Here is a 24276-nt window from a genome sequence, read left to right as displayed (position 1 = left end):
GGGTGGCGCTCTGCCAACATGGCATTGTGGAAACCCAGAACTGCCTCAGCTTGGGTCTGGGGCGGAGCTTCACCATTATCCAGTGCAGCCTAGTGTTGCACACCTGGGCACTGGGAGGCCCAGAAAGGTTAATAAATTGCCGAGGGCTGTTAGTTGGCAGAGGCAGGACATTCTACCATGCACTTGTGCTTAAAACTACTGGGGTAATGTTTTGAAGGGGCCTCTACAATGGGTCCCAGAAATGGAACTTTAAGATCCGAGATGGTCTGTCTGCACTCAGCCCATCGTCTCTTCCTTCTCTGCTCTCCAAAATGAAAAGGAAGCAGTACTTCTAGATAACGTGAGAACTGGAATTCTGGTTTGTGAGTCTTAAGGATACCTCTAGTCCATCAGCCCTTGGGAATATAGGCTGTGTGTCCCTTCAGAGAGTAAGCCAGTGTCCTGTGCGGTGAAAAAGAAACGCATTACCTTTACACTGATAAGCAACCCAATGCTTGTTGTTTGTAGGAAAGCTAGAAAATGCAAATAAAGAGACACAAAGAAAAACCTAAAAATAACCTAACTCTTAACTCTCACAAATATCCCAAAGAACATTTAGCTTTGTAGCCTTCAAATCTTTACGTGTTGTCTATATGTGTATGTATGTATGAGTGTGAACATATAAATATACACACAAACATAAAACGTCTGAGTTTGACAAAAATGGTTTATTCTGTCTATTTTTTTTCCATTTTATATTTGTCTTGAATATCTTTATGTCACTTCTTACAAGTGCATCCCTGAAAGGGGCTGTCACTTTGCACCCATTTTTAGCATGCATTTCTGTGCATTCTCCTGGGTTTATGCAGTGCCATCAGGCTCTGCCATGATGCATTTCTAAACAATGGGTGAAAATGTTCTTCAGAAATAAATTGCTGGTAGATTGGATGTGATATTTTCCTTCCTTCAGGAAGCCGCTGTCTGCCTCAAAGAGTAAAAAAAAAAAAAAGCAGAGGAGGCTTAAAGAAGAAAGCTGGCTTGTAATAGCTGATAATGGCGATTAAAATTCACATCAATCATCCTCTACATTTTTAGTTCCATAAAAATGAAATACCCTCAGCTTGACTTGCTGTGTAGTCAGAAGAGATGTAAATACAACCAAGATGTTTTTCCTCCTTAGTGACTAATCGCTTGAAGAAAGGGGTAGGTGTGATAGCCGGGGAGCCGAGCCTACATCTTCCCGTCTTTAAATATTTGTGACAAATCGTTCTTGTGGTCATGCCTGCGTGTGCGTGTGCGTGTGTGTGTGTGTGTGTGTGTGTGTGCGCGCGCGCGCAGGAATTCCTGCTGCACACAGAGCAGTTGTTTTAGGAATTCCAGGAGCTGTGTGGGCCACAGGCCTGCTAATTGCCGGACTACTGGGAACCTTTGGGTATGACACTATTGAAATGAGACATTAGGGCCTTCACGGAGTGGAGTTGTGGGCCATGCTGGGCTGGGAATAAGGAGTAGGGTTTGAGAGGGGAAAAATGTAGCTTGAAGGAATTAGAAATAAAGGTGGGTGGAAGTCATACATTTCTAGAAGGTCATTCATCCAAATAAGGCTGGTGCTAGGGTTGCTGGAAGGGTAAATGACATAATCTCTGTGCAGCACTCAGCACAGGCCCTCCTTTGTAGTTAGTGCTCAATAATTTGCAGCTGTGATTCCTATTATTGTTATGGCCTCTGTCAGATTACTTATGTGAACTACACTACACTGTAATTTCCTGTGGTGTGGCTGTGTTGAGCCACATGTATACCAATGAAGTGGAAGACATTCTGGAGCTAACTCCATCGTCTAATGGGGTCTCCTCTCTTCCTGCTCAGCCTGTTACACTCCCAGCCTTCTCAACCTTCTCAGGATGCTTCCTAGGCAAGCTACACCAAGTATAACTGTGATATGCTTTGAAGCACTGCAGAAGCTCCTTTAAAACATTATCCCAGCAGTTTCAAGCACACACGTGTATTCAAGCCACCTTCTGCCTGTCTCCCATTTCTCCTTCCTCTTGTCTGCTAGACAGGAAAGATGATTTCTTATTGCAAAAAAAGCTACCATTAGGGAAGTTAGGGATGTGGAGAGAAAAGATAGTGCCTTGAGGGTTTGGCCTGAGAGAGGGAATTTGGAGTTTTTGACAATCGAGGGTCTTGCTGGGCGTGGTGCCTCACGCCTGTAATCCGAGCACTTTGGGAGGCTGAGGCAGGTGGATCACCTGAGGTCAGGAGTTCGAGACCAGCCTGACCAATACAATGAAACCCCATCTCTACTAAAAATACAAAAATTATCTGGGTGTGGAGGCGGGTGCCTGTAATCCCAGCTACTCGGGAGGCTGAGACAGGAGAATCACATGAACCCAGGAGGCGGAGGTTGCAGTGAGCCGAGATCGCACCATTGCACTCCAGCCTAGGCAACAAGAGCGAAACTCCATCTCAAAAAAAAAAAAAAAAAAGAAAAAAAGAAAATTGAGAGTCTCTGTAGCATCTCCAGGCTATGAGAAAATTTGAATTGGCTAAAGAGCTTTTGGGGAATGTTACTGTGGTTTAGACCGTAGGCTCTCTTTAATGTTCCTTGAAAACTAATAATGAACATTTGAATTTCTTTTCAAGTATTTTTGCTACTGACCTGTTTCTCTTTAAAAATGTGTCTGAGCCCTGCTGAGGCTGATCCATGTGGACTCCCATGGTTATTTTAAGGCTGCATGTATATGATCTCCTTCTCTTATCTTCATTTCTCTGCCCTTTTTTAAGTTTTCCTTTCTTATTGGCCTAGCGTGAGGACATTTTCCCCCTACCCCAGCAAAGTCTAGCTAACTGTGTAAATGGTAATGCATTTCTTAATTTCTCCATAAACCATTCATCCACTCTTGGTCAGGCTGCTTGGCCCCATCATCCTAGCGAGCCCAAGAGCTGTATTGTCAGATGATTCTCAGAAACTGGAGAATCCCTCAGCCCAAGGCTCTTGCCAGGCACACTATGCAGGGGTTCTATGCTTAATTGGACCCACAGGTTGGTTAGTTTATTTTCCTTGACTGTTGAGCTCAGGGTAGCCATCCTGTATGCAATTTCAGGAGGAATTCTGTCTTCCTTATTAGGCTCCTGGTGCATTAAGAATTCCACAAGCAGAAACCATCTCTTTGCTCTCTGGGTGTGAGTGTCAGCTCCTAATGGACTGTTGCTATATTTTTCTTGGAGCTCTATACTCACGAATCATTTAAAAAATATGATCCTCAAGCAATTCCAATTAGACCATGAACTCTAAACTCATGGAATGCCTTAAAATGCACATAGTAGTTTAGGATTTATTATAGAAATGCCTGAGGCATATTTGTAAGGATTGTAAAATGGGTGACAACATTATTTTAGGTGCATATTTAAAGAACAGTTTTGTGGAGGGCCAATCCAGCGTGTTATGCTAATTAAACCCAGTGTTGGACTGAGCCCTAGTGTGATTGGTATTAGGATTATTTGTAAGCATTCTTTATTTCATCCTTTTAGGCACATGGTGGAATTTTGCTTCCTTAGCTCTCTGAAATTAGGCAAGATATGTACCTTATTTTGGCCAATAAACTGCAGTGATGCATGTCACTTCCAGGCAGAATGTTTAGAAGCCAGGGTGAGACTCACCACATTCCTTTCCTGCTGCTGTGTTGACTGTTGAAACAGCTGTTAAGAGGAATCCTTAATCCCTTCACATCTCAAAGAGATTAGGAGCAGAATTCTTCCCTGCCAATATGCATTGGCTACGCATACTAAGTGAGAAATAAACCTCTGTGGTGTTAACTCACTGACATTTTGGAATTCTTTGTTACTGCAGCTTCATCTAGCCTATCCTGACTGATATATCTTGGCTCCAGTTCTTGATTTGAAATCTCAATTCCAACACTAATTGGTATTATTTCATCTAAAATTCTCTGGGTCTCAGTTTCCCCATTTCTGAAATGAAGAGATTGGATAAGATTATCTCTATAGTACGTTCCAACTCCAACATTCTGTGATTCTACTTTAAAAATATGAACATTAGACTGCTCCCTAATTGTTAATAATTCTAGTCTTTTCTTTTTGGACTCTGAGAGACCTGAGTTCAAACCTGCATTTTGCCATTTGCTTGCCACATGACCTTGGGCAAGTTATTAAACCACCCTAAGTTTTATCTTCCTCTTCTTGAAAATGGGAAACCAGTTAGCTCCTGGGGCTTATGTGGATGAAATCCAATGAATAGTTGAGGAAATCTAAATATAGTACATAGCACCAGACACTGAGGAAGTTCTAAGGGAATGCTTGCTAATTAGGAATCTGAGAAGAAGAGGAGGTGATGCTAGTATCTTCTGGTGTGGCTCAGGGAGATGGTGAATCCCAGAGAGTTTGGCCTTTCTGTTTCACAAGGCTTGTTAGAGAAGCAGATATTCCAGATCATAGACTACACTAAGAAAAAGAAGCAGATATTAAATGAAGATGTATTTATGTTCAGGAAGCATTGATTAATAAAGATAGCTCATTTCTGAAAGCACTTCGCTTAAAATCTTGTCTCAGCTACTGTGGTCAGGATAAATTAAAAATATATATTTTACCCTTTGGGGACTTTCTGTCAGAAATCAGTTGACTATATTTGTGTGAGTCTATTTCTGAGTTCCCTATTGTGTTTCATTGTTCTATTTGCCTATTCTTTTGCTAAACCACATTGTCTTCATCACTGTAACTTTATAGTAAGTCTTGAAGCTGGGTAGCATCAGTCCTCTGATATTGTTTGTCATCAATACTGTGTTGGCCACTCTAAATCTTTTGCCTTTTCACAAAACATTAGAATCTGACTGTCAGTATCCCACTGGGATTTTGATTGAGCTTGCATTGAATCTATAGAATAAGTTGAAAAGAACTGACATTTCCACAATATTGAGTTTTTCTATTCTGTTCATGGGTACTAGAATATCCATTTATTTAGATCTTTTATTTCTTTCATCCAAATTTTGGTAGTTTTCCTGATATAGATTTTGTACATATTTCGTTAGAGTTATCCCTAAGTATTTCATTTTTGGGGGTGCTAATATAAATGGTCTTTTGTTTTTAATTTCAACTTTCAATTGTTCATTTCTGGTCTACAGGAAAACAATTTACTTTTGTATGTTAGCTTTATGTCCTGCAACATTGCACTTATTAGTTTATTAATTCCAGGAGTGGGTTTTTTTTAGTAGATTCTTTGATATTTTTTACATAGACAATGAGAACATCTGATGTCATCTGCAGACAAAGAAATTTTTATTTCTTCCTTCCCAATCTGTATACCTTTTTCTTTTCTTTTCTCTCTTCTTCTCTCCTGTCTTCCCTTCCCTCCCTTCCTTTCCTTTCCCTTCCCTTCCCTTCCCTTCCTTTTTCTTTCTTCTCTTGTGTTATTGCATTAGCTAGGACTTCCAGTATAATGTTGAAAAGAAGTGGTAAGAGAGGACATCTTTGCCTTGTTCCCTATTTTAAGGGAAACACATCTAGTTTCTCACTATTAAATATGATGTTAGCTGTAGGGTTTAAATAGATGTTCTTTATCAAGTTGAGGAAGTTATTTATTTCCTATTAACAGTTTTAAAATGTGGTTATAATAACCAAATATAGCAGACCCAGGTTTAAATATTTACTCTGCCAGTTTCTAGCTCTGTTGACTTTGGGTAAGTTAATTAGCTTCTTTGAGCCTTAGCCTTAGCATGAAGAAAAAAAAAACTCACTTTGTTAAAATCTTAGAAAAGATTCAACTTGTAAATATTCCAGATTATTCTGATGTGAGTGCTTTTAAGAACTGGATGTGGCACAAAATCCTTAAACAAGAAGAAGAAGAAAAAGATGGAGAAGGAAGAACCTTTTGAACACTAGGCTGTGGCAAAAACTGCTAAGAAGAGCTGACAAATCAAATCTGATTCCCTAAGCATTGGGATGGACCTATGTGCCAGTCAGAACAGAAATGACCAAATGACTAGGAACAGATACACCAGGCATCTTTTAGAATGAAAGCCACAGAACACTAGGGGTAATGGAGGCAGAAAATGCCCAGAAGAAAAACAAAAAGAGGCAAACGTTACTCACCCCGAGGTACCTTGACTGATTATTCAACTATGACACTCCTTCAGAAGACACTGTTGAGGATCCAGATGATAGAGGGACCAATCTATTCTGGCTGCTTCATCTTCTCCTGGATGCACTATTTCTTTGTCTTTCTTCCTTAGGACCCTTTTGCCTTCCCTAGCTTTGATACTATTAAGCCTCTTGCTGTGATGTTGACTGTATTTCTGTCTTCTCATAGCATGTAGGGGCTACCGTGGGCATTGGATAAGCAGTTAGGTTTTCATTCTCTACTACTGGGCCTGGCTGGGTAAGGTGGCTGCTCATGTCTTTGCCTTTATTTTTGCATCCAGTTCTCACTTTCAGGCAACTATTGATTTTTTTTCCCCCTCATGGGTAGCTGGCCCTGGTATTGTTTTTGTTGTTATTTTCTGTTTTTTAGGTCACTACTATAGTCATAATCCTCTACCAACTTCTGAATACTTACTGGGCACAAAAATGCCTTCAGTAAAATTTGCCTATATTTTCAATTATCTTAGCTGTAGCTACTGATTATTACTCTAAAACAGATGTGTATTCAGAATTACACATTTCATTTTTCCCAAATCTTGGATTTATCTTCCATACATTTGAAAATATTTGGACAACACAAATCAAAGAAACTTTTAATTTCTGTGTGGGAACCACAGATTCAACCATGAGTGGTTCCTCTATTCTTGTTTTTCTTTACATTTATCTCCCATTTAAATAGCTTTAATATTACTCTCATATTCTTGGGATGATGTAATTTTCAAAATCTATGTCACAGCTCAATATCTAATACTAGTTACTGTTTGCAATAGGAAGAATACCAGTTGCAGTTTGCAACAGTACCAGTTACTGTTAACAAAGCAAGATATTACTTGCTGTTTAATAAAGGTTTTCTTATTAAAGAGATGCAGTTTTTGTTAAAGCCGTGGTCCCTAACATAACAAAATGTGTGAATTTACACAAATAGGCTTGAGTTTTTTATAGCAGAATATTAACAGAGCATTTTTATGTTGTTCAATCAAGCTACAATCTTTCTTATATTAATAAATGCTTGTCCTTGACAATAAAAGCAGACTATTTAGTTCACCAGTTTCTCATTACTGTTCTTTATTCATCTGCCTATGAAAGTAAATGAATCAAGGCCCTTGATTCACCAGAGAAATGTAGCCATCTGTCCCTAGAAGACATGATCCTAGCAGCAAACTGAGCATTTAGTTGCTGTCAAGGGCCTTGTAATTGGTTAGAAGCTCCTCATGGAGTTTCTTGGCATTCAGATGATTGTGTTTTTCCTTCCAGGTAGAGGAATCACCAGAGACAATTCTGTTCTTTCCCAGATGTATATTTATGAAGGCTGTCCCTTCTCAAAAGCAACTTCTGCAGGCATAAGGTGCCAAGCAACAGAGCCCTTTGAACAAGAACCTCATCACCCTCATAACTAGGAAATGAGGCCTCACAGCTCCCACTTCTGTTTGTCATAGAAGGGTCCTGGAGGAACAGTGCCAACCCCAGAGCAAACTATTCCCACCCTCCTGGGGCTGTGCTTCCAACTCCTCCAGCCCTTGCCTGCTTCCCTCATTCCAGCGAGCCTCTCCCATGGCTCTGTTCTGTGTTAGGTCTTTCTTCCTCCATTGCATCCTAGGACCCCAGTTGTTGGGCAACTTTAGAGGGCAGCCCAAAGCTATGTCCACTGAGGATGTTTCCTGGCTCTGAGGATGTACTTCCAAGGAAAGCTCTTTCAAGGATCACTTTCTGAGACCTCTGTTATTGCCTCAGCTTAGGGATTGTAAACTCAAATACCTCCAGCAATCAAGGAATTGAGGGAAATGGAAGAAGAAGACAACAGGGAAGGCGAAAATGTGGTGGACTGCAGAGTTCATTTTCCAGGGAAAGGAGAAGCCAACCAGACCTTTAGACTCCAGCTTCCGAACCCTCCAGCTTTTCAATGGCAGCCAGCATCCAGATTTTATGTGCAGTCTCCCCATTCTAAAACACCAAAACACTATGTTGACTGATAGAACACAGCGGTCAATGGACTCTGCTCCTGGGCTCATCAGTCAGCCATGATCAGCTCAGTTAACACTGTGCTGACTGAATAGAACACAGCAGAACATAGAGCAGAATCAATGGACTCTGCCCCCGGGCTCATCAGTCAGCCATCTCTGCAGCTATGTTTCACACCAGCACTATTGTTCTCTCTTAGCTCTTCTTGGCCTGAGACATTGATTTACCTTCTCTCCCGAGTGAAAATGTTGGGTGCAACAAACAGAAAAGCCAATCTGTACTTGCTGAAATAACAAGGAATTTCACGGGCATCCCCAAGGAAATTCACATTAACAGATTTACAGTCTGCAGACACAGGCTCCATTTCTCTGTCAATATTTGGGCTTCATCCTCAATCCCACTGCCCCTCTGCGTGTGGTCCAGAGGGAAGGGCAAGTTTCTTCTTGAAGCTCTTTCAGAAGAGTAAATAAGAATTATCCCAGAAACCCTGTTAAGGTATGCGTCATGTCTCATTGGCCTAAGCTGGGTCATGTGTCCTCTCCTGAACCAATCAGACAAGAGAGATGGGGTTGCCCTCATACCAACCAAGCTAGAGCCCTCAGATGCGGTTGGGTCATAGTTCCTTGAGGCTTATGCCTGTACCGTGTGTGTGCGTGCATGTGTGTACATGCATATGCATACCTGAGGAAAATCTGGGTTCCTTTAAGAAGGCTAAAGGGATGTATGGTTACTAAGCAGTTAACCAATGAAGTCTATTATAATGTGCTTTGTGTTTTATAAAACTGCCTTTTCCCAGCCTGGTGTTGTGGGTAACCCAGTGCTCCTTCCTGCCAGTGTCCAAATTCTAGTAATTGGAGAACTTGACATTGCTCCCAAATCCTTATATTGTTTTCCTGTATCTCCACATAGAGAATGGGGGCACATAGGCCAACTGAGTTCCTAGAACAGATTCTACGTAGGTGTCAGATGCGGTTTGACATCCCTGTAAACAAACATAGAATTTCTGAGTTCATTTTTTCCTCGTCTGTAACGTGAGGAGAATATTAACTACCCCAATGGGTTGTCAAGAGATCAAATGAAAAATATGTAGCAAAGTTCTTGATATACAGTAAATGTTAAATGAATAATAGTTCTTATTACTATGTTCATACCTTCATCCCTGAAGGTAGTTATTCAAACTCGAAACTAGTTTAGCAATATATTCAGTATTTTGGGGTTGGTACTGTTTTTCCCACTTAACCAATGTCTAAAAAGCTGAACAAAACCTCACTTGGAGTTTTAGGAATTGGGGACTGAAATCTGCCAGACTTTTTAAAAAATTATTATTGAAGAAAAGCTATTGCTGACTTGGGCAATTGATTTCTTTGCTCTTTTTCTTTAAGCACAAATTTATTGTCGTTTTAATTTTGCTGCTGAACTTGGGAGTTGAAGTAAATGCATCATCAGCAGTTGGCTGCAGATAATCAAGGAAAGTTATCCTTAGCAAACTAAAGCAGGAACAGAAAACCAAATACCACCTGTTCTCACTTATAAGTGGGAGCTAAGTGATGAGAACACACAGACACAAAGAGGGGAACAACAGACATGGAAACTTGTTGGGGGTGGAGAGTGGGAGGAAGGAGAGGATCAGAAAAAAATTACTAATGGGTACTAGGCTTAATACCTGGGTGATGAGATAATCTGTACAACAAACCCCCATGACACAAGTTTACCTGTATAATGAACCTGCACATGTACCCATGAACATAAAATGAAACTTAAATTAATAAAAAAAAGAATTGAGTTCTTTGTCTTTTGTTCACTTTTTTTTTAATCTACAGAGGACAGTTCTGGGAGGCAAATACTATTCCACTTAACTTCCTTATATCTAAAAGGATCTGTAAAATTGAGACAAAGATTTAAGATTAAGATTATTCTTAATATTATTAATAATGACATCTAACATTCGTATAATACTTTGCAGTTTACAAAATTCAATCACATTTTACAAAGGGCAGGATTTTAAGATCTGTGAGATTATAAATTTCTGGGTTTCACTCATTGTTTATTTATAATCCCTATCTCAATGCCTAGCGCATAATAGGTGTTTAACAGATACATGAATGAGCCTTAAAATATCTCATTGGGGATACATCTGGAAGTTACCATCATTATTCTCCCACTGTAGAAGGAGAAACAGTCTCAGAGAGATTTGGTGACTTTCTTAAGGCCACTTAGCTGATAAGTGGTGAAAACAAGTTTGGAACACAGTGGCATCTTCTGTTTTCCTAGTACATACTTTGGGGTGGGGAGGAGAGGTGGACTTTTCTGACAAGTAGGCTAGTTTGTGATTGTAAAAATTAGGTTCCATAAGGTGTAAGGGGGTAAATCCAACCCATTCTGTGAGAGAATGATAAGCTCTCCTGACATCTGTGTTTGGTGGGACTTACTACCGACTCCGGTCCACTCAGCAGCCTTTGAAGAGAAGGTACTGTGGGCATCGGAAGAAAAAAAATCATCACAAACAACGACAGTATATAGCTGTCATTTATTGAGAAGCTACTATGTGTCCAATAAGATATTTACAAACATTGTCTCTAATACTCAGGTTACCCATTCGAGACTGCATTATTTAGAGTTTACAGACCAGGAGGTAGAGACTCAGAGTAACTAAATAACTTTTCTCACTCTCACAAAAGGGTTAACCCACTCTTACTCAGCCATCCCTAATCAGACATGTGATTGTTTTACACTAATTCTTTTGAAATGGATCCTAGTTTGCCACATCAATGAGTCTTTAGCCCAGTGAGAGAATTTGCCTTTTGAGATGCCCAGAATTATGCCAAGTATTCTGCCATACCTAGGAGACTAGCACTTTCCACCCTGAGCGAAGATGGGATTATTGCAGGGGGTTCAGTGATCCATACGCACACTAAGGATTGTCTGAAAAATGGGCAGAGAAGGTGAGAGAGAGGACACAACCCCCTTTACACTTTGGGGCTTGTGGACTGAAGAAATCCCAAACAGAATCCCCAAGCCTGGTGGCACAGTTTAGATCAGAGAGTCTCAAACTCTCTGTGGGGGAGACACCAGTACTAGATTTTTATTCTTCCAGTCTGCTTTGGACCAATATTTGTTAAATACACACACACACACACACACACGTACACACAATAGAATTAAATTGCTCTTATTTTCTGCACTTGTTTTTTGGAGTAGTGGATCCCAAGCCCTGGGCTGCGGAGCTGAACTGCACAGCAGTAGGTGAGCTGCGGGTAAGCAAGAAGCTTCATCTATATTTACAGCTGCTCCCCATCACTCACAGTACCACCTGAGCTCCACCTCCTGTCAGATCAGCGGCAGCATTAGATTCTCCTGGGAGTGCAAACCTCTTGTGAACTGTGCAGGTGAGGGATCTAGGTTGCACTCTCCTTATGAGAATCTAATGCCTGATGATCTGTCACTGTCTCCCATCACCCCCAGTTAGTTGCAGGAAAACGAGCTCAGGGCTCCCACTGAGTCTACATTGTGGTGAATTGTATAATTACTTCCTTATATATTACAATGTAATAATAATAGAAATAAAGTGCACAATAAATGTTATGTGCCTGAATCATCCTGAAACCATCCCGCCACCCTGTCTTTGGAAAAATTGTCTTCCATGAAACTGGTCCCTGGTTCCAAAAAGGATGGTGACTGCTGTCATGGAGCACCAGTCAGGCACTGTTCATGTTCTGGCATGATCCACGGGTCATATCGTGGCTAGCATTGGCTTATAGATTTTAACACATTAAAAATATTGCAATTGTCTTCACGTTATTTTGGTACAGTATTTATAAAAAGATCAATGTACAGTGTACTATAGATAATAAGGACCAGTATTGAGACACAAGTTAAGTTGTGTAGTTGAATAAATTCTTTCAACCCTGTCAGTGCATTTCTGAGACAACCTCATTTAGAGACAGCATCAAAAGTCTATACTTATGCACGTAAGGGTTTTAAGCACAGATTATCAAATGCTACTGACCCTCGTATTAGGCCCTGCTCACGCATTTATATCTTACTACTTTTCACATGTATTAAATGCTGTTGTGATTAATAAAACATAATTTAGGTAAGAGCTCTGAAGAATTTAAATTAGCTGCTTGATTTTTTTCTCTACTTAATCAGTACTGCAAGTGTAGCTGCTACCCTGTGGGAGAATCAACATAAGTCTGACATTAAAACGAAATCCTTTTACTTGAAATCTTTGATAACCACTTCTGCACACAGACCTTGAGAGAGATGCATGAAAGTTGGCCAATTCCACTACATTTGCGGAATTGCCAATACCAGGACGCTATTGTCTCGCCCGGGGCTCTCTCTTAGTGCTGTGTAGTCCAAAGGGCTTGTGAAAAGTGCTTCCTTTTGTTACCAGACCTCATGTTTTCTATGAGAAAAAAGCAAAGACTTCTTATTCATCTGGTAACATCCAACATGCCAGGCACTGGTTTAGGCCGCAAGGAAGGAACCTCTATCTTCGGAGGCTCAGGAGGAAGCGTGTGGAAGGTTTGGGTCATAACCACTGTTTGCTCCGCAGCCTGTCTTCTGAAGTGAGGTGTATATGGGCAGTAGCTGGACTCATGCACCTGACTCCTGAACGAACTCTTCCAACCTTTGGTACTGGGCCTATTCAAGCTTTTGTTTAGTGCAAGAACTGAGCTTAGGGCACAAAAATGACAACAGTAGGAACTTAAATGGCTTACAAACTTTGTCCGGGTTTCCAGGCAGGAGGATGTGGGTCTAGAAGCTGGCTTCCTCGGCACCAAGCAGTGAGACATGGAGGGTCTCAGGGTGGTGAGGCTGTCTGGGCAACGTGCAGAGGAAGGGGCAGAACTGCAAAGGGCTATCGACATCCCCTGACAATGGCAGAGGCAGCTTGTGTACCCAAGGCAGGAAAGGACTGATTTTTCTGAGTTAAGGAAGAGACAATTCTCAAGGGAAAAGGGGCTTTTTTTTTTTTTTTTTTTTTTTTTTTTTTTTTTTTTGTTTTTTGCTTTGTGATGGTCTCTAGAGACACGTAAAATTTTGTGTTTTTCCTATGTTGTGGAAATCCTCCTGGACCAATGCTTCTCAAACTTCAGTGTGCATGCGAATGACCTGGGGATCTTGCTAAAATGCAGACCAGGTGCAGCAGGGCTGAAGCAGTGCCTGAGATTCTGTCTCCAACAGGCTTCCTCCCAGGTGAGACTAAGGCTGCTGCTCTGTTATAGTGTTAGTTTGTAGGCTATACCTTCAGTAGCAAAGACCTAGAATCCACCTGGTGATCTGGAACCATGGGAATTGGCCTGACCTGCTTTTTGGAAGGCATTGACCCCTGTTTCAGCCACTCTTGCATACTCTAATCACTGTGTAGTCTACAGCAGCATTTTCTTCTCTCAAGGGTCTTGAGTAGTCAATGGAGATCTTGCTAGAGGGTGTATATTGGTTGCTGTGTTTAATCATTTAAAAAAAAACTTTGTTGTGCTGTTGAGTACATCTTCTTTAGGGCAAAATGACAGCAGTATCTGTCATGAACAATCAAGGCCTGCTCAATCCCATATTATTACAATGCACTGCCCTGACCCACATATCTAGAATATGGTAGGGAATACTTCCCTATAGTAAATCCTAATGAAGAGGGCTTTGCCATTCAATCATAAAATGATGAGCTCCTATGTCATGTTTGGTGAGGGAATAATGCTGCAACCTTTTAAAGATGAATGGATTACAGAGTATGTGTGTAAAAGGAACTAAAGCCAATGATTATTTTCTGGGCATTGAGTTCAGCTATTAGGTATAACTTTGCCATTTGAACCTCCTGGATTAAAAACAATTACAGACATTTAAAAACAAATTCCATTTTTTTTTTTTTTTTTGAGACGGAGTCTCGCTCTGTCGCCCAGGCTGGAGTGCAGTGGCGCGATCTCGGCTCACTGCAAGCTCCACTTCCCGGGTTCACGCCATTCTCCCGCCTCAGCCTCCGAGTAGCTGGGACTACAGGCGCCCGCCACCACGCCCGGCTAGTTTTTTGTATTTTTAGTAGAGACGGGGTTTCACCATGTTAGCCAGGATGGTCTCAATCTCCTGACCTCGTGATCCACCCGCCTCGGCCTCCCAAAGTGCTGGGATTACAGGCTTGAGCCACCGCGCCCAGCCACAAATTCCATTTTTATATTTTGTTTCTTTTGAGCTATATCAGATGGTTTCTTAGGAAGGAAGTTAAAAACTTGAAGCTCATTCAAAATCAAACTCGAAAGTGATTTCAGCAAAATGGAGGTTTCATATCACACTATGTGCTTATAAACGCCAGTCCTTCACTCAGTGCAGCACATCCCAGGCTTTTTGGAAGGCATTGACCCCTGTTTCAGCCACGCTTGCATTGTCTAATCCCTGCACTGTCTACAGCAGCATTTTATTATCTCAAGGGTCTTGAGATTTTGCTGGAAGGTGTGACTTTCCCATCCAACTTCCTGAGTTGATGATAGTGGTCTTTAATGAAGAGATCATTATGTAACACAGACCAAACTGATCTTTCAAAATTATTTTTAGTGGATTGAAAAAGTGGCTCACTTAATGCCTCTAATTTCTTCATGTATTTTAATAGGTCACATCTCTAAAACATTTCATGGGTCTGTCAGCGACTTTGATTGAAGCAGAAATTAATCTTATCAGATATCCTGATGAGGGCTTAGAAGAGTCTTTGCTATGAAGAGGTTTTTGTTGTAGTGGTATTTATGTTAATCAGATTTGGCTGATACATCTTTCACTCATAGAATTTCAGAAGGAAAAATAACCTAACTAACTTAGAAATCATCCAGTCCAACTATCTTATTTTACCAAAGTAGAAACAGCGGGGGTTTACTCAAGGTCACACAGGCCTGTCGTTGGATCTCAGTCCTGGGCTCCCCTGAATCTTCCACACTGCCTTTGTGTGTTGGTTTATGAAAGGGACGCAGTAGCTTTGAGGCCCAAGGAAGCAGGTTCCCCACCATTCCCACTGAGAGCCAGGGAATTTAGTTACCACTCACAGCATTGCCACACTCACCAGACCCTACCTCCTGGCAGAGCCATAGTGGACTCACGAATGCTCCAGGGAGTCAAAGTGGCTCGGAAGGAGCCCACATACTGTAGCCAGTTAGCCTGGCTCAAATACTGTCCTGCTCCATTCAAGCTGTGTGACTTTGGGCAAGTCACTGAACCCCTTTGTGGCTCAGTTTCCTCCAATATAAAATGAGAACCTTCCTGGTAGGATCATTGTGAGAACTGAGTGAACGAATATGTACCGAGGAATTAGAACAAGCAGTTAGGCCATTGTATGTGTTACATGAGAGTTTCCAAACTGTGGACCTCCACAAGTTACTGAGTTGTAAAATTAGTACTCTGAGTCATAAATAGCATTAGACAAATTAAATGGCATATGGATTATTTTGGCTTCTCTTTTTGGGGTCCTTTTGATTCCGTGTGTGTGCATGTGTGTGTGTGTATGTGCGTGTGTGTGTGTGTAATGGCTCACAATGTAAAATGTATTTCTCATTGAGGATTTGTGGTTAAAAGGGTTTGGAAGCCCCTTCTTCAGGGACTGGAGTGAGCACATTTATTTTTCTGAGCATGGACCCACGGTGGTGAACAAGGCTCCCTGTGGACATAAATGCACAAGGTGAGCTCTGGCTGAGACTTAAATGTGCTTCCTTTGCAGAGGGAAACCAAAGGGCAGTTTCTCATTGACCACATCTGCAACTACTACAGCCTGCTGGAGAAGGACTACTTTGGCATTCGCTATGTGGACCCAGAGAAGCAAAGGGTAAGAGCTGATTTCTGTCTGGAGCCATTTTCAGGGAGTGACCCAGACTGTGGTGCCCTGTGGGGGTTCCTCTCAAAGCCCTACCGATGCCCTTGTCCTCAGAGATTATTGGGCACGTGAAACCCTGTGTGAGCGGAAGAGGCTGGCGCTGTACTTACTGGACTGGGTGAAGCAGGAGAAGGGAAAAGTTACCCTAGGCCTTTCCAGAAGGCTGCTCCCATCTGCTTAGAGGAGAGAATGTCCCCCTGCCCTTTGAACCCAGGGTTTCCCAAAGTCTCTCAAACAATGGCTACATAAAATTTCACTATGGAGAAAATCACCCCCCCGCCCCAACACCACTCACTATAAAAAGCTATTGAGGCTGGGATCAGTGGCTCACATCTGTAATCCCAGCACTTTGGGAGGCCTAGATGAACAGATCACTTGAACCCAGGAGTTCAAGACCAGCCTGGGCAACATGGCAAAACTCCACCTCTACAAAAAATACAAAAATTAGCTGGGCATGGTGGCATGTGCCTGTCATCATAGCTACTTGGGAGGCTGAGGTGGGGCAGAATAGCTTGAGCCTGGGAGGTCAAGGCTGCAGTGATCCGTGATGGAGCCATTACACTCCAGCCTGGGTTACAGAGCAAGATCCTGTCTCAAAAAAAAAAAAAAAAGTTATTGGGAGAGAGAGAGTAATTGAGAAATGACTGCTTAATGGGTATAGGGTTTCCTTTTCGAGGGATGAGCATGTTTGAAATTTCATATGGATGGTGGTTGCTACTGAAATGTACATTTTAAAGTGGTTAATTTTGTTACGTGATTTTCACCTCAATTTTTTTGAACAAAGTTTTGACAGATGAAGGGTTTAAGTCACTTCAGAAGCAGATCCTTGGGCACAACTAAACTTGAAAGCCCCTGTTTTATTCTTGCTCCTGGAGACACCTACCCTTTTTAGTATCTGTTGGTGGGGAAGAGTGAGCAGGAGAGTCTCACCTTTTGAGCTGGTGTAGCAGCCTAGGTGTGTTCAGTGTAGCATAGGCCAGAACCACGTGATGTGTGTCCTTCGTATCCAAATGGCCCCTGGGGATCTCCACCCCCAGCTCCTGGGGTGGGTCTCAGGCATGGGCTCAGAGGTCCCAGCTGTGGGCTCGGAGGCTCAGTACACACTTGGGTCTCTGCTTCTTACTAGCAGGACAATGTGTAAAGGGGTCACCTGGGGGTGACCTGGAAGTGGGGATAGGACCCCTCTGCCTTCTTTAATTTGCTCTCCTCCTCCTCAATGTCCCTGATCTTCTTCCTGTCTCCTCTTTCCATCCCTACACCTCACCTGGCTCTTAGTTTAGTATTACTGACCCAATACCATGAGGAGAGGTCACAGAGTATATTTCTGTAAAGAAGAGGATATTTGAGGAATAGATTAGATTTGTGTCTGATACATAGAGAATCTTATTTTGCTCTTGGAGTCCTAGGGACCCACGTTTATATGAAGGGATGCAATGAAGTATTACAGCTCAGAAGAATTTTGGTTTCCTGTAGTACTTGCAGTAACCTTTGGATGGTCCAGGCATTTACCTGAGTGAGACAAAGGTGGCAGGATGGTGGTGGGGATGTAGGGCTGACATGACGTCAGAGAAGGGCATTCATGGTGTTTACTGAGTCACACTGGTTCCCAGACCTGGCCTGCAAGAAAATCACCTTAGGTGTTTGCTAAAAATGCACAGTGTGGACCCTATTCTAGATCTAAATAAGAATCCATGGGGTTAGGGCCAGCAACATGCACTTAGCCTATTCCTAATCTAATTTTGATGCAGCCAAGCCAGCTTTGGTCTGGGGACCATGAAGCAAAGACATTCATAGCCATAACTTTTTATCCTATGAAGATATCACATTTGTATAAGAGGGAAAGAAGCTCAAAGAAGTTGTTACTTGTCCCAGGTTTCACAGTTAGTAAGTGGTAGAGTGAGTGTTTGAGTTTAGGGTTATAGATCAAAGTCCCTGTGGACCAAATAAACTCTGGACTGTATTAGTCCTCTAGTCACCACTGCAAACAGGTTATTTTGTGCAAAATTCAATTCTAAATGATAAATAGCCAACCTGCAGAAGTAATTCTAGCTACTATTTAGTTGAGCATCTATCATGTGCCATGAACATTACTCATTATAGCCTTGTCTTGCCGAAAAGCCTTTAAGGAAAGGGGAAGCTAAGACCTAGAGAGGGTCAGTGGCTTCCATAAGGCAAGACATTAAGGAAAAATTGGTGTCACAAAATAACAATAGTATTGGATTATAACCCATAGAATGAAATAAATATCCATGAGTCAATCCTGATATAATTAATTCAATAAAAAATAAAGGGAAGACTTGGGTGAGCTCTTCCATACAGAAGAATTTTAATTAATAAATGTAAAGGAATGAGGGAAATAGAAAATCACCATACACAATAATAATTATTGTAGGCAAGAGCTAAAATTCGTGTGCAAAAGTTTTAAGGAGAAACAGGAAATCTGCAAAGTAACCCCTCCTTTCCAAGGTATTTTTTTAATTACAAAGGAAAAAATAATAACTCTATAGTGGAGAAACATGACAGACAACACTTTAACCAAGAGACCAAGATTAACATCACCAATAAAAAGATGTATTAACATCAGGTACCTCCTGATACCATGCACTGAGAAGTACACATCATCTCTGTGGCATTCTTCCCAATAATGCATAACCTCAATCAAATATTGAGAAAACATCGGGCAAATTCAATGTGAGGGACATTCTCCAAAATAACTGACCTTCAAAAGTGTGAGGTCATGAAAGACAAGGACGGACTGGATTCACAGTCAGAGATTGGAGAGATATGTGAACTCAAGGCAATCTGGAATCCTGAAACATAGACAAGTATAGTAGTGGGAAAACAGAGTGAACTCCACAGAAAGTCTGTAGTTTAGTTAATGCTATCACCGAATAGTATTAACCAAATTATAAAATAATAACTCTGTAGTGGAGAAACATGACAGACAGCACTTTAACCAAGAGACCAAGATTAACATCACCAGTAAAAAGACGTATTAACATCAGGTACCTCCTGATACCATGTGCTGAGAAGTACACATCATCGTAGAATAGCATTAACTAAATTGGCTGATACTGGCTTCTTATTTTGATAGTTGTACTGTGATTACAAGGATGCTAACATCAGGGGAAGATCACCAAAGGTTATACTTTACCATTTTTGCAACTTTTTCCATATGTCTAAAATTATTAAAATTTTAGACTAAAGTTATAAAAGAGAAGTCTTTAGGTTGTTTATTGTTCTTTATATTTTGACTCTATTTAATGTAATTTTTAATGCCCAGACTTGGGTAGTAGAGTAAAGAATGGGGTAACCCTCAAAACGAAACTGTCTTATCTCATGTAGCCACTAAGTTGCTTAGAGGTGTTCCTGAATACTTCTCTCTGCATCATGCAGCTGTTATAGCCTTTTGATTTTGAGGATACGATGTGAGTGTAACTTTCACTTGGGTTGCAGGGTAGTTGCTGCACACAACTGCAAGGACTTTGGACTCAGAAAGATATGAATTAAAAATCCCATCTCTCCTGATTAGTAAGCTATGTGTTCTTGACCAAGCTATACAGCCTCTCTGAGTCTCTGTCCTGATGGATAAAGCAAATAACAATACCTACCTGTAGGGTTGGTATGAGAATGAAAGATAAGGTATATCAATGCTTAGCACATGGTATACCTTAAGTATATGGTGTGTGTTATTTTCACTCTTAGTTGTTATTATTATTCTTACAATTATTATGCATTGGCTAGGTCCAGGTGAGACATAAGGAAACACAGTCATGATCAGTATCTCTAAAACCTAGAAATGTTTATAAGAACATCTTTTAAAGGCAGGGGGGCACTACTATTAAGATCTTTGGAGAGAGAAGGCAGAAAATGGGCCTTGGATAATTAGAAAAATGGACTCAAAGACATAAACAGAGACATGCTGGTATGGACATTTTAAGCAGATATTAATTGACCAACTTTTTTTTTTTTTTCACCAGCTCCTGTATTTTTCTTAATGGCAAGTAAAACTGATGAATTATTTGGATAGAAAGCTAATTAAACAAGAAAATTAAGTGAGTTAGAGAAGCTGAAATGAAAGTTACCTTTGCCTTGGGGGCTGGTTTTTTGTGTACAACTCGATTTACAGTAAACCATTGTTGAATATTAAATATTTAGCACGATTACATTTGGAACACCATATGTTTGGCAAGATGTCTCATGCCCCCAGATGCTCTGGAAGTGGGAAACACTGAGTCAGGAAATGATGACTATCTTTTGCTATTTTAATGTCCAGGGCCCAGCATTTCCATTATTATTTTTTAATTTGATATAGGGAAGGATAGGTTGAATACTGGCCAGTAAAAATCCCCTCGGTTTCTACGACGTTCGTCTTCTAAGGAACTTGCATAATCTTAGTTGCCTAAGATTAAGGAAAGGGTGGGTGGTATTCTCCCCATTTTACTGATAGAGAAAACTGCATCAATAAGTCTAGAAGTAATTCTAGAAGAAGGTAGTACTTGGCTTAAGTTTAGATTTTTTTTTTTTTAATCCAGTATATTCTTTTTACCACTTCTGTTCAGGTATTTGGGTAACTTCCCCTTGGAAAGATGAAGTTTGGAAATAATTAGCTGGATTTCATAGCTCTAGTTTCCATGGCTATGGTTTGAGGTGTCCATTGTCCTGGGTTTTCCCCATATATTCTTCTACCCTTTTTCTTTCCCCAAATTCAGCTAAGGAAGTCACACCTCACCCCGTGCCTTAGAGCTGAGCGCCCCAGCTCCCAACCCAGGCAGAGGAAGAATTACACTGGGACTGGGTTGTAGGATGCTGCTTTATGGTCTGGAGGGAGTTTGTACTCAACGCTTTTGGTTTTAACTTTGGAATTGCTAATTATCTGTGTAACCCATTTGCATCAGTGTTGTTGACTTTTCTGATTTTGACTCACACCCAAAGATGCGGGATTCACTTTGGAAATCCATACTTTTGGGGTACACTCCTCAAGTGCCCAATGATAGGCCATTGTGTCTTAATGTCTACCAGACACTAGAGGATTTAATAGGTTTTCTGATAGGAGGATGAGCTGGAAATCATGGACGCAAGGTCACGTTCAGCCCTGATCCCCTACCCTCACAACCCTAATATAATTACAGCCCCGAGGCTTTTATGTTGGTAGCCAGAAGGAACTAGTGAGCCTATCAGTAAGTTTTATTAATAACAGGAAAAGACCTTGTCTATGTTAGAGCAATTTGCTTTATCTAGAGGCACCTTGGGGAGGACGTAGAAGGGAATAAAAGCCGGCCCAGTGATTGGAGGTTTCACTCTGGGGATAGTGCCAGGAAGCCAGACAGCATTATGTCCCACCAGCTGCTCCTGCCATTGAGAGGCTGCTTCCTGCTTCTCAGGATAATTACTTCACAGATGCTCGTCACTAGGAGCAAGAGTGGTACCTAAGATTTAGGGCAGCCCTGCACTGAAGGAAAGGGTTGTGCTGCTGCCTCAAGTCACTGATCACAAATTTGTCTGCTCAATGAGTCCTCTTTTGTTTATGTTTCAAAATGTATTAAAGATCAAGACTTCTTGAGTGTGTGTGTTGGGGCAGACAGGTACAAGTAACTTGACTTTGTGGGAAAGGACTTTGGCACTCAAGTTAAAAGGAAGACAGTACTATCATGACAGCTTGAAAATGGGATATATTGTCAGTGATTCAATTGTGGCTCAAGGTATGAACACTGATGCCTTTGGGAAAATTGTCAGATTCATTCAGCAGAAAGCAGAACTTGGTCTTTAACTAAAAGGTTGGCTCATAATTGACTCTGTTTACATCTGATATCCTCTCCTGAGGAGGGAAATGAATGCTTGATAAAATGTTGCCATCTAGAAGTCACTTAGCAAATGGAGATGTCCACATTATAGTGGAAGGGGAGGGGCAAACACATGACCTGGTTATCTCATTTGAGCCAGAAGGCAGGGACTGGGAAAATGCCATTTTATCCTTGTCTGAGTCAGGAAAAATCAGGAAGATATCCAAGGTAAAAAGTTTTTCCTCTGTTGGTGGTGGGACCCTGGGCAGAAATCAGTCAGGGAAACAGGTTTAAGTGTGATGGTTGAAGAGTCAAGTACTCACTGGAGGCTTCCAGCAGGCAAGAACAGCAGGGCTGACTAGAGACCAGCAGGTTTGGAAGTTTCAAGTTAGTCTTAAAGATATCTTTAAGTCTAACTGGGAAGACTGGAATGTGGCTATGATGTATGACTTGGAGAAATAAAAATGGTATATAGGTTAGAAAATGACTATTTTATTTCCTTCAAGGTTCAGTAGTAGTTGTGTGTTACATGTGTGGAGGTTAATGATGAGGATCTAGTAGTTCTCATTATCTATTGCTGTTTAACAAGCCTTCCCAAAAGTTTGTGCCTCAAAACAACATAATTTTATTTTATCACAGCATTTTGTGGCTCAGGGATTTGAGCAGGGCTCTGCTGGGAGATTCTTCTGCCCCACGTGGTGTTGACTGGATCACTCAGTGGTGGTTACCTAGTGGCTAGTCTGATCTGGAGGATCCAAGACATCTGCACCCATACACCTGGTGCCTTGATGGAGAGGGCTGGAAGGTAGGGCTCAGGGGTCCCCTCCCTCTGATGTAATTTTAGGCCCTTTCCAGATGACCTTTCCAGCAGGGTGTTTGAACTTCTTAAGTGGTCACTTAGAGCTCCAAGTGTAGGTGGAGCCACTTACCAAATAAGTTGCACAGAAAAAAGAACAGGTTTTGGGGGAAAAGTGATAAGTTCTGAGCGTTTTGAGTTGGGACGTGTGAGAGAAGTTGAGGTGGAGATGTTCAGTGTATAGATGACAATATAGTCTGAAGATTAAAGAAGAGGCTTGGGCCACAGATGGGGATTTTGGAGCCAATGAAGTCTTTTATGACTTCAAAGCCCTGGGAAGAGATTCCAAACCAGCAAAGGAGATGGACAAAAAACAGAGAAGAAAGAAAAGAATGTGCAGAGAGAGACATTCTGGGAGCAAGGATAGGTGTAGACTCAATAAGAGGGATTGAGCTGCAGTTCCAAGCAGGGAGGCAGGATCAAAGGACTGAGTCAGAAAATGATGACTATCTTTTGCTATTTTAGGAAATTGTTCAGGTGCTAAAAGCTTTGGCATCATGAAGACCAGGGCAAATCCTATCTCTGTCACCTGCTGGTTGTACCACTTTGAGCAGGTTCCTTACACTCCCTGTGTCTCAATTCCTTCATCTATTAAGTAAGGATACTAATATTACTTATGCAATAGAATTGTTTTTTAAATGAATTAACCGTACTATCAATTTAGTAACTGGTCTTTTTACTATTCCATGCTTTAAAGATGTTTAAAAGACCCATGTCACATGATTACCTATGTAACAATCCTGCACATTCTACACATGTAACCCTGAACTTAAAATAAAAGTTAGAAATTTTAAAAAAGGCCCATGAGTCTGGAGGCTAGCTGATCTTTGACTTTAGAACAATTTGGTGGCAATGTTGTTAAATTTATGTGGCACGACAGCAAATGCTACATGGTGGTAAATTCCACTGTAACAAGCTTGAAAAAAATCCCATAATTTCATTTCATAAATGATTGCATTTTAGTTACTAGTGTACTTTAAAATAAATAGTAATACATTTTTTTATATCCGATTGCATTTTCAAATTATGACTTTTTTTTGAGTGTACATTAAATATTTCTTGGGAGTAGGGACTAGAATGCAAGGGTCAGGATGGCCTTCCATCTGTTTTTGTAAATAAGGTTTTATTGGAACCTAGCTAATTCTGTTCATTTACATATTGTCTGCAGCTGCTTTCATGCTCCAATAGCAGAGCTGAGTAGTTATGAAAGAGATCCATGTAGATCACAAAGCTTAAAATATTTACTTTACAAAAAATAAAAATTGCCAACTCCTGTTAGAGAGCGTTGAAGTTAGTGAAGGGGATGGAGGTTGCTTAATGGATGAAGAGACACATAGGCTATTTTTTAGACTTCCTGGCCCCTCCCCTAATTTGTACAGTGTTTCTTCTTCTGGCTATTATCTCTCTTTTGCCCATCCCTGAGACCCTAGAATACAAAAACATCATAGCTAAAGGAGTGAAAAACACTACAGTGAAACAATGAAGATTTTTCCTTCCTTTCTTTCTTCCTTCCTTCCTTCCCTCCCTCCCTCCCTCCTTCCTTCCTTCCTTCCTTCTTTCCTTTCTCTTTCTTTCTCTCTTTCTCTCTTTCTTTCTTTCTCTCTCTCTCTCTCTTTCTTTCTTTCTTTCTTTCTTTCTTTCTTTCTTTCTTTCTTTCTTTCTTTCTTTCTTTCTTTCTTTCTTTCTTTCTTTCTTTCTTT

General features: G+C 41.0%; 1 protein-coding gene across 3 annotated transcripts in view; it reads left to right on the top strand.

Moving 5' to 3' along the window:
• Positions 1-24276, top strand: part of FRMD3 (FERM domain containing 3) — a 293594-nt gene that overhangs the window by 140990 nt on the left and 128328 nt on the right. For all 3 annotated transcript variants that reach the window (XM_025359403.1, XM_025359402.1, XM_025359404.1), the window contains exon 2: positions 15785-15889. In XM_025359403.1, the coding sequence (XP_025215188.1) occupies positions 15785-15889 (105 nt within the window). The remainder of the gene's footprint in view (positions 1-15784; positions 15890-24276) is intronic.

This window comes from Theropithecus gelada, chromosome 15, assembly GCF_003255815.1.
Source record: "Theropithecus gelada isolate Dixy chromosome 15, Tgel_1.0, whole genome shotgun sequence".
NCBI lineage: Eukaryota > Metazoa > Chordata > Mammalia > Primates > Cercopithecidae > Theropithecus > Theropithecus gelada.
This window is presented reverse-complemented; position numbering and strand designations above follow the sequence as displayed.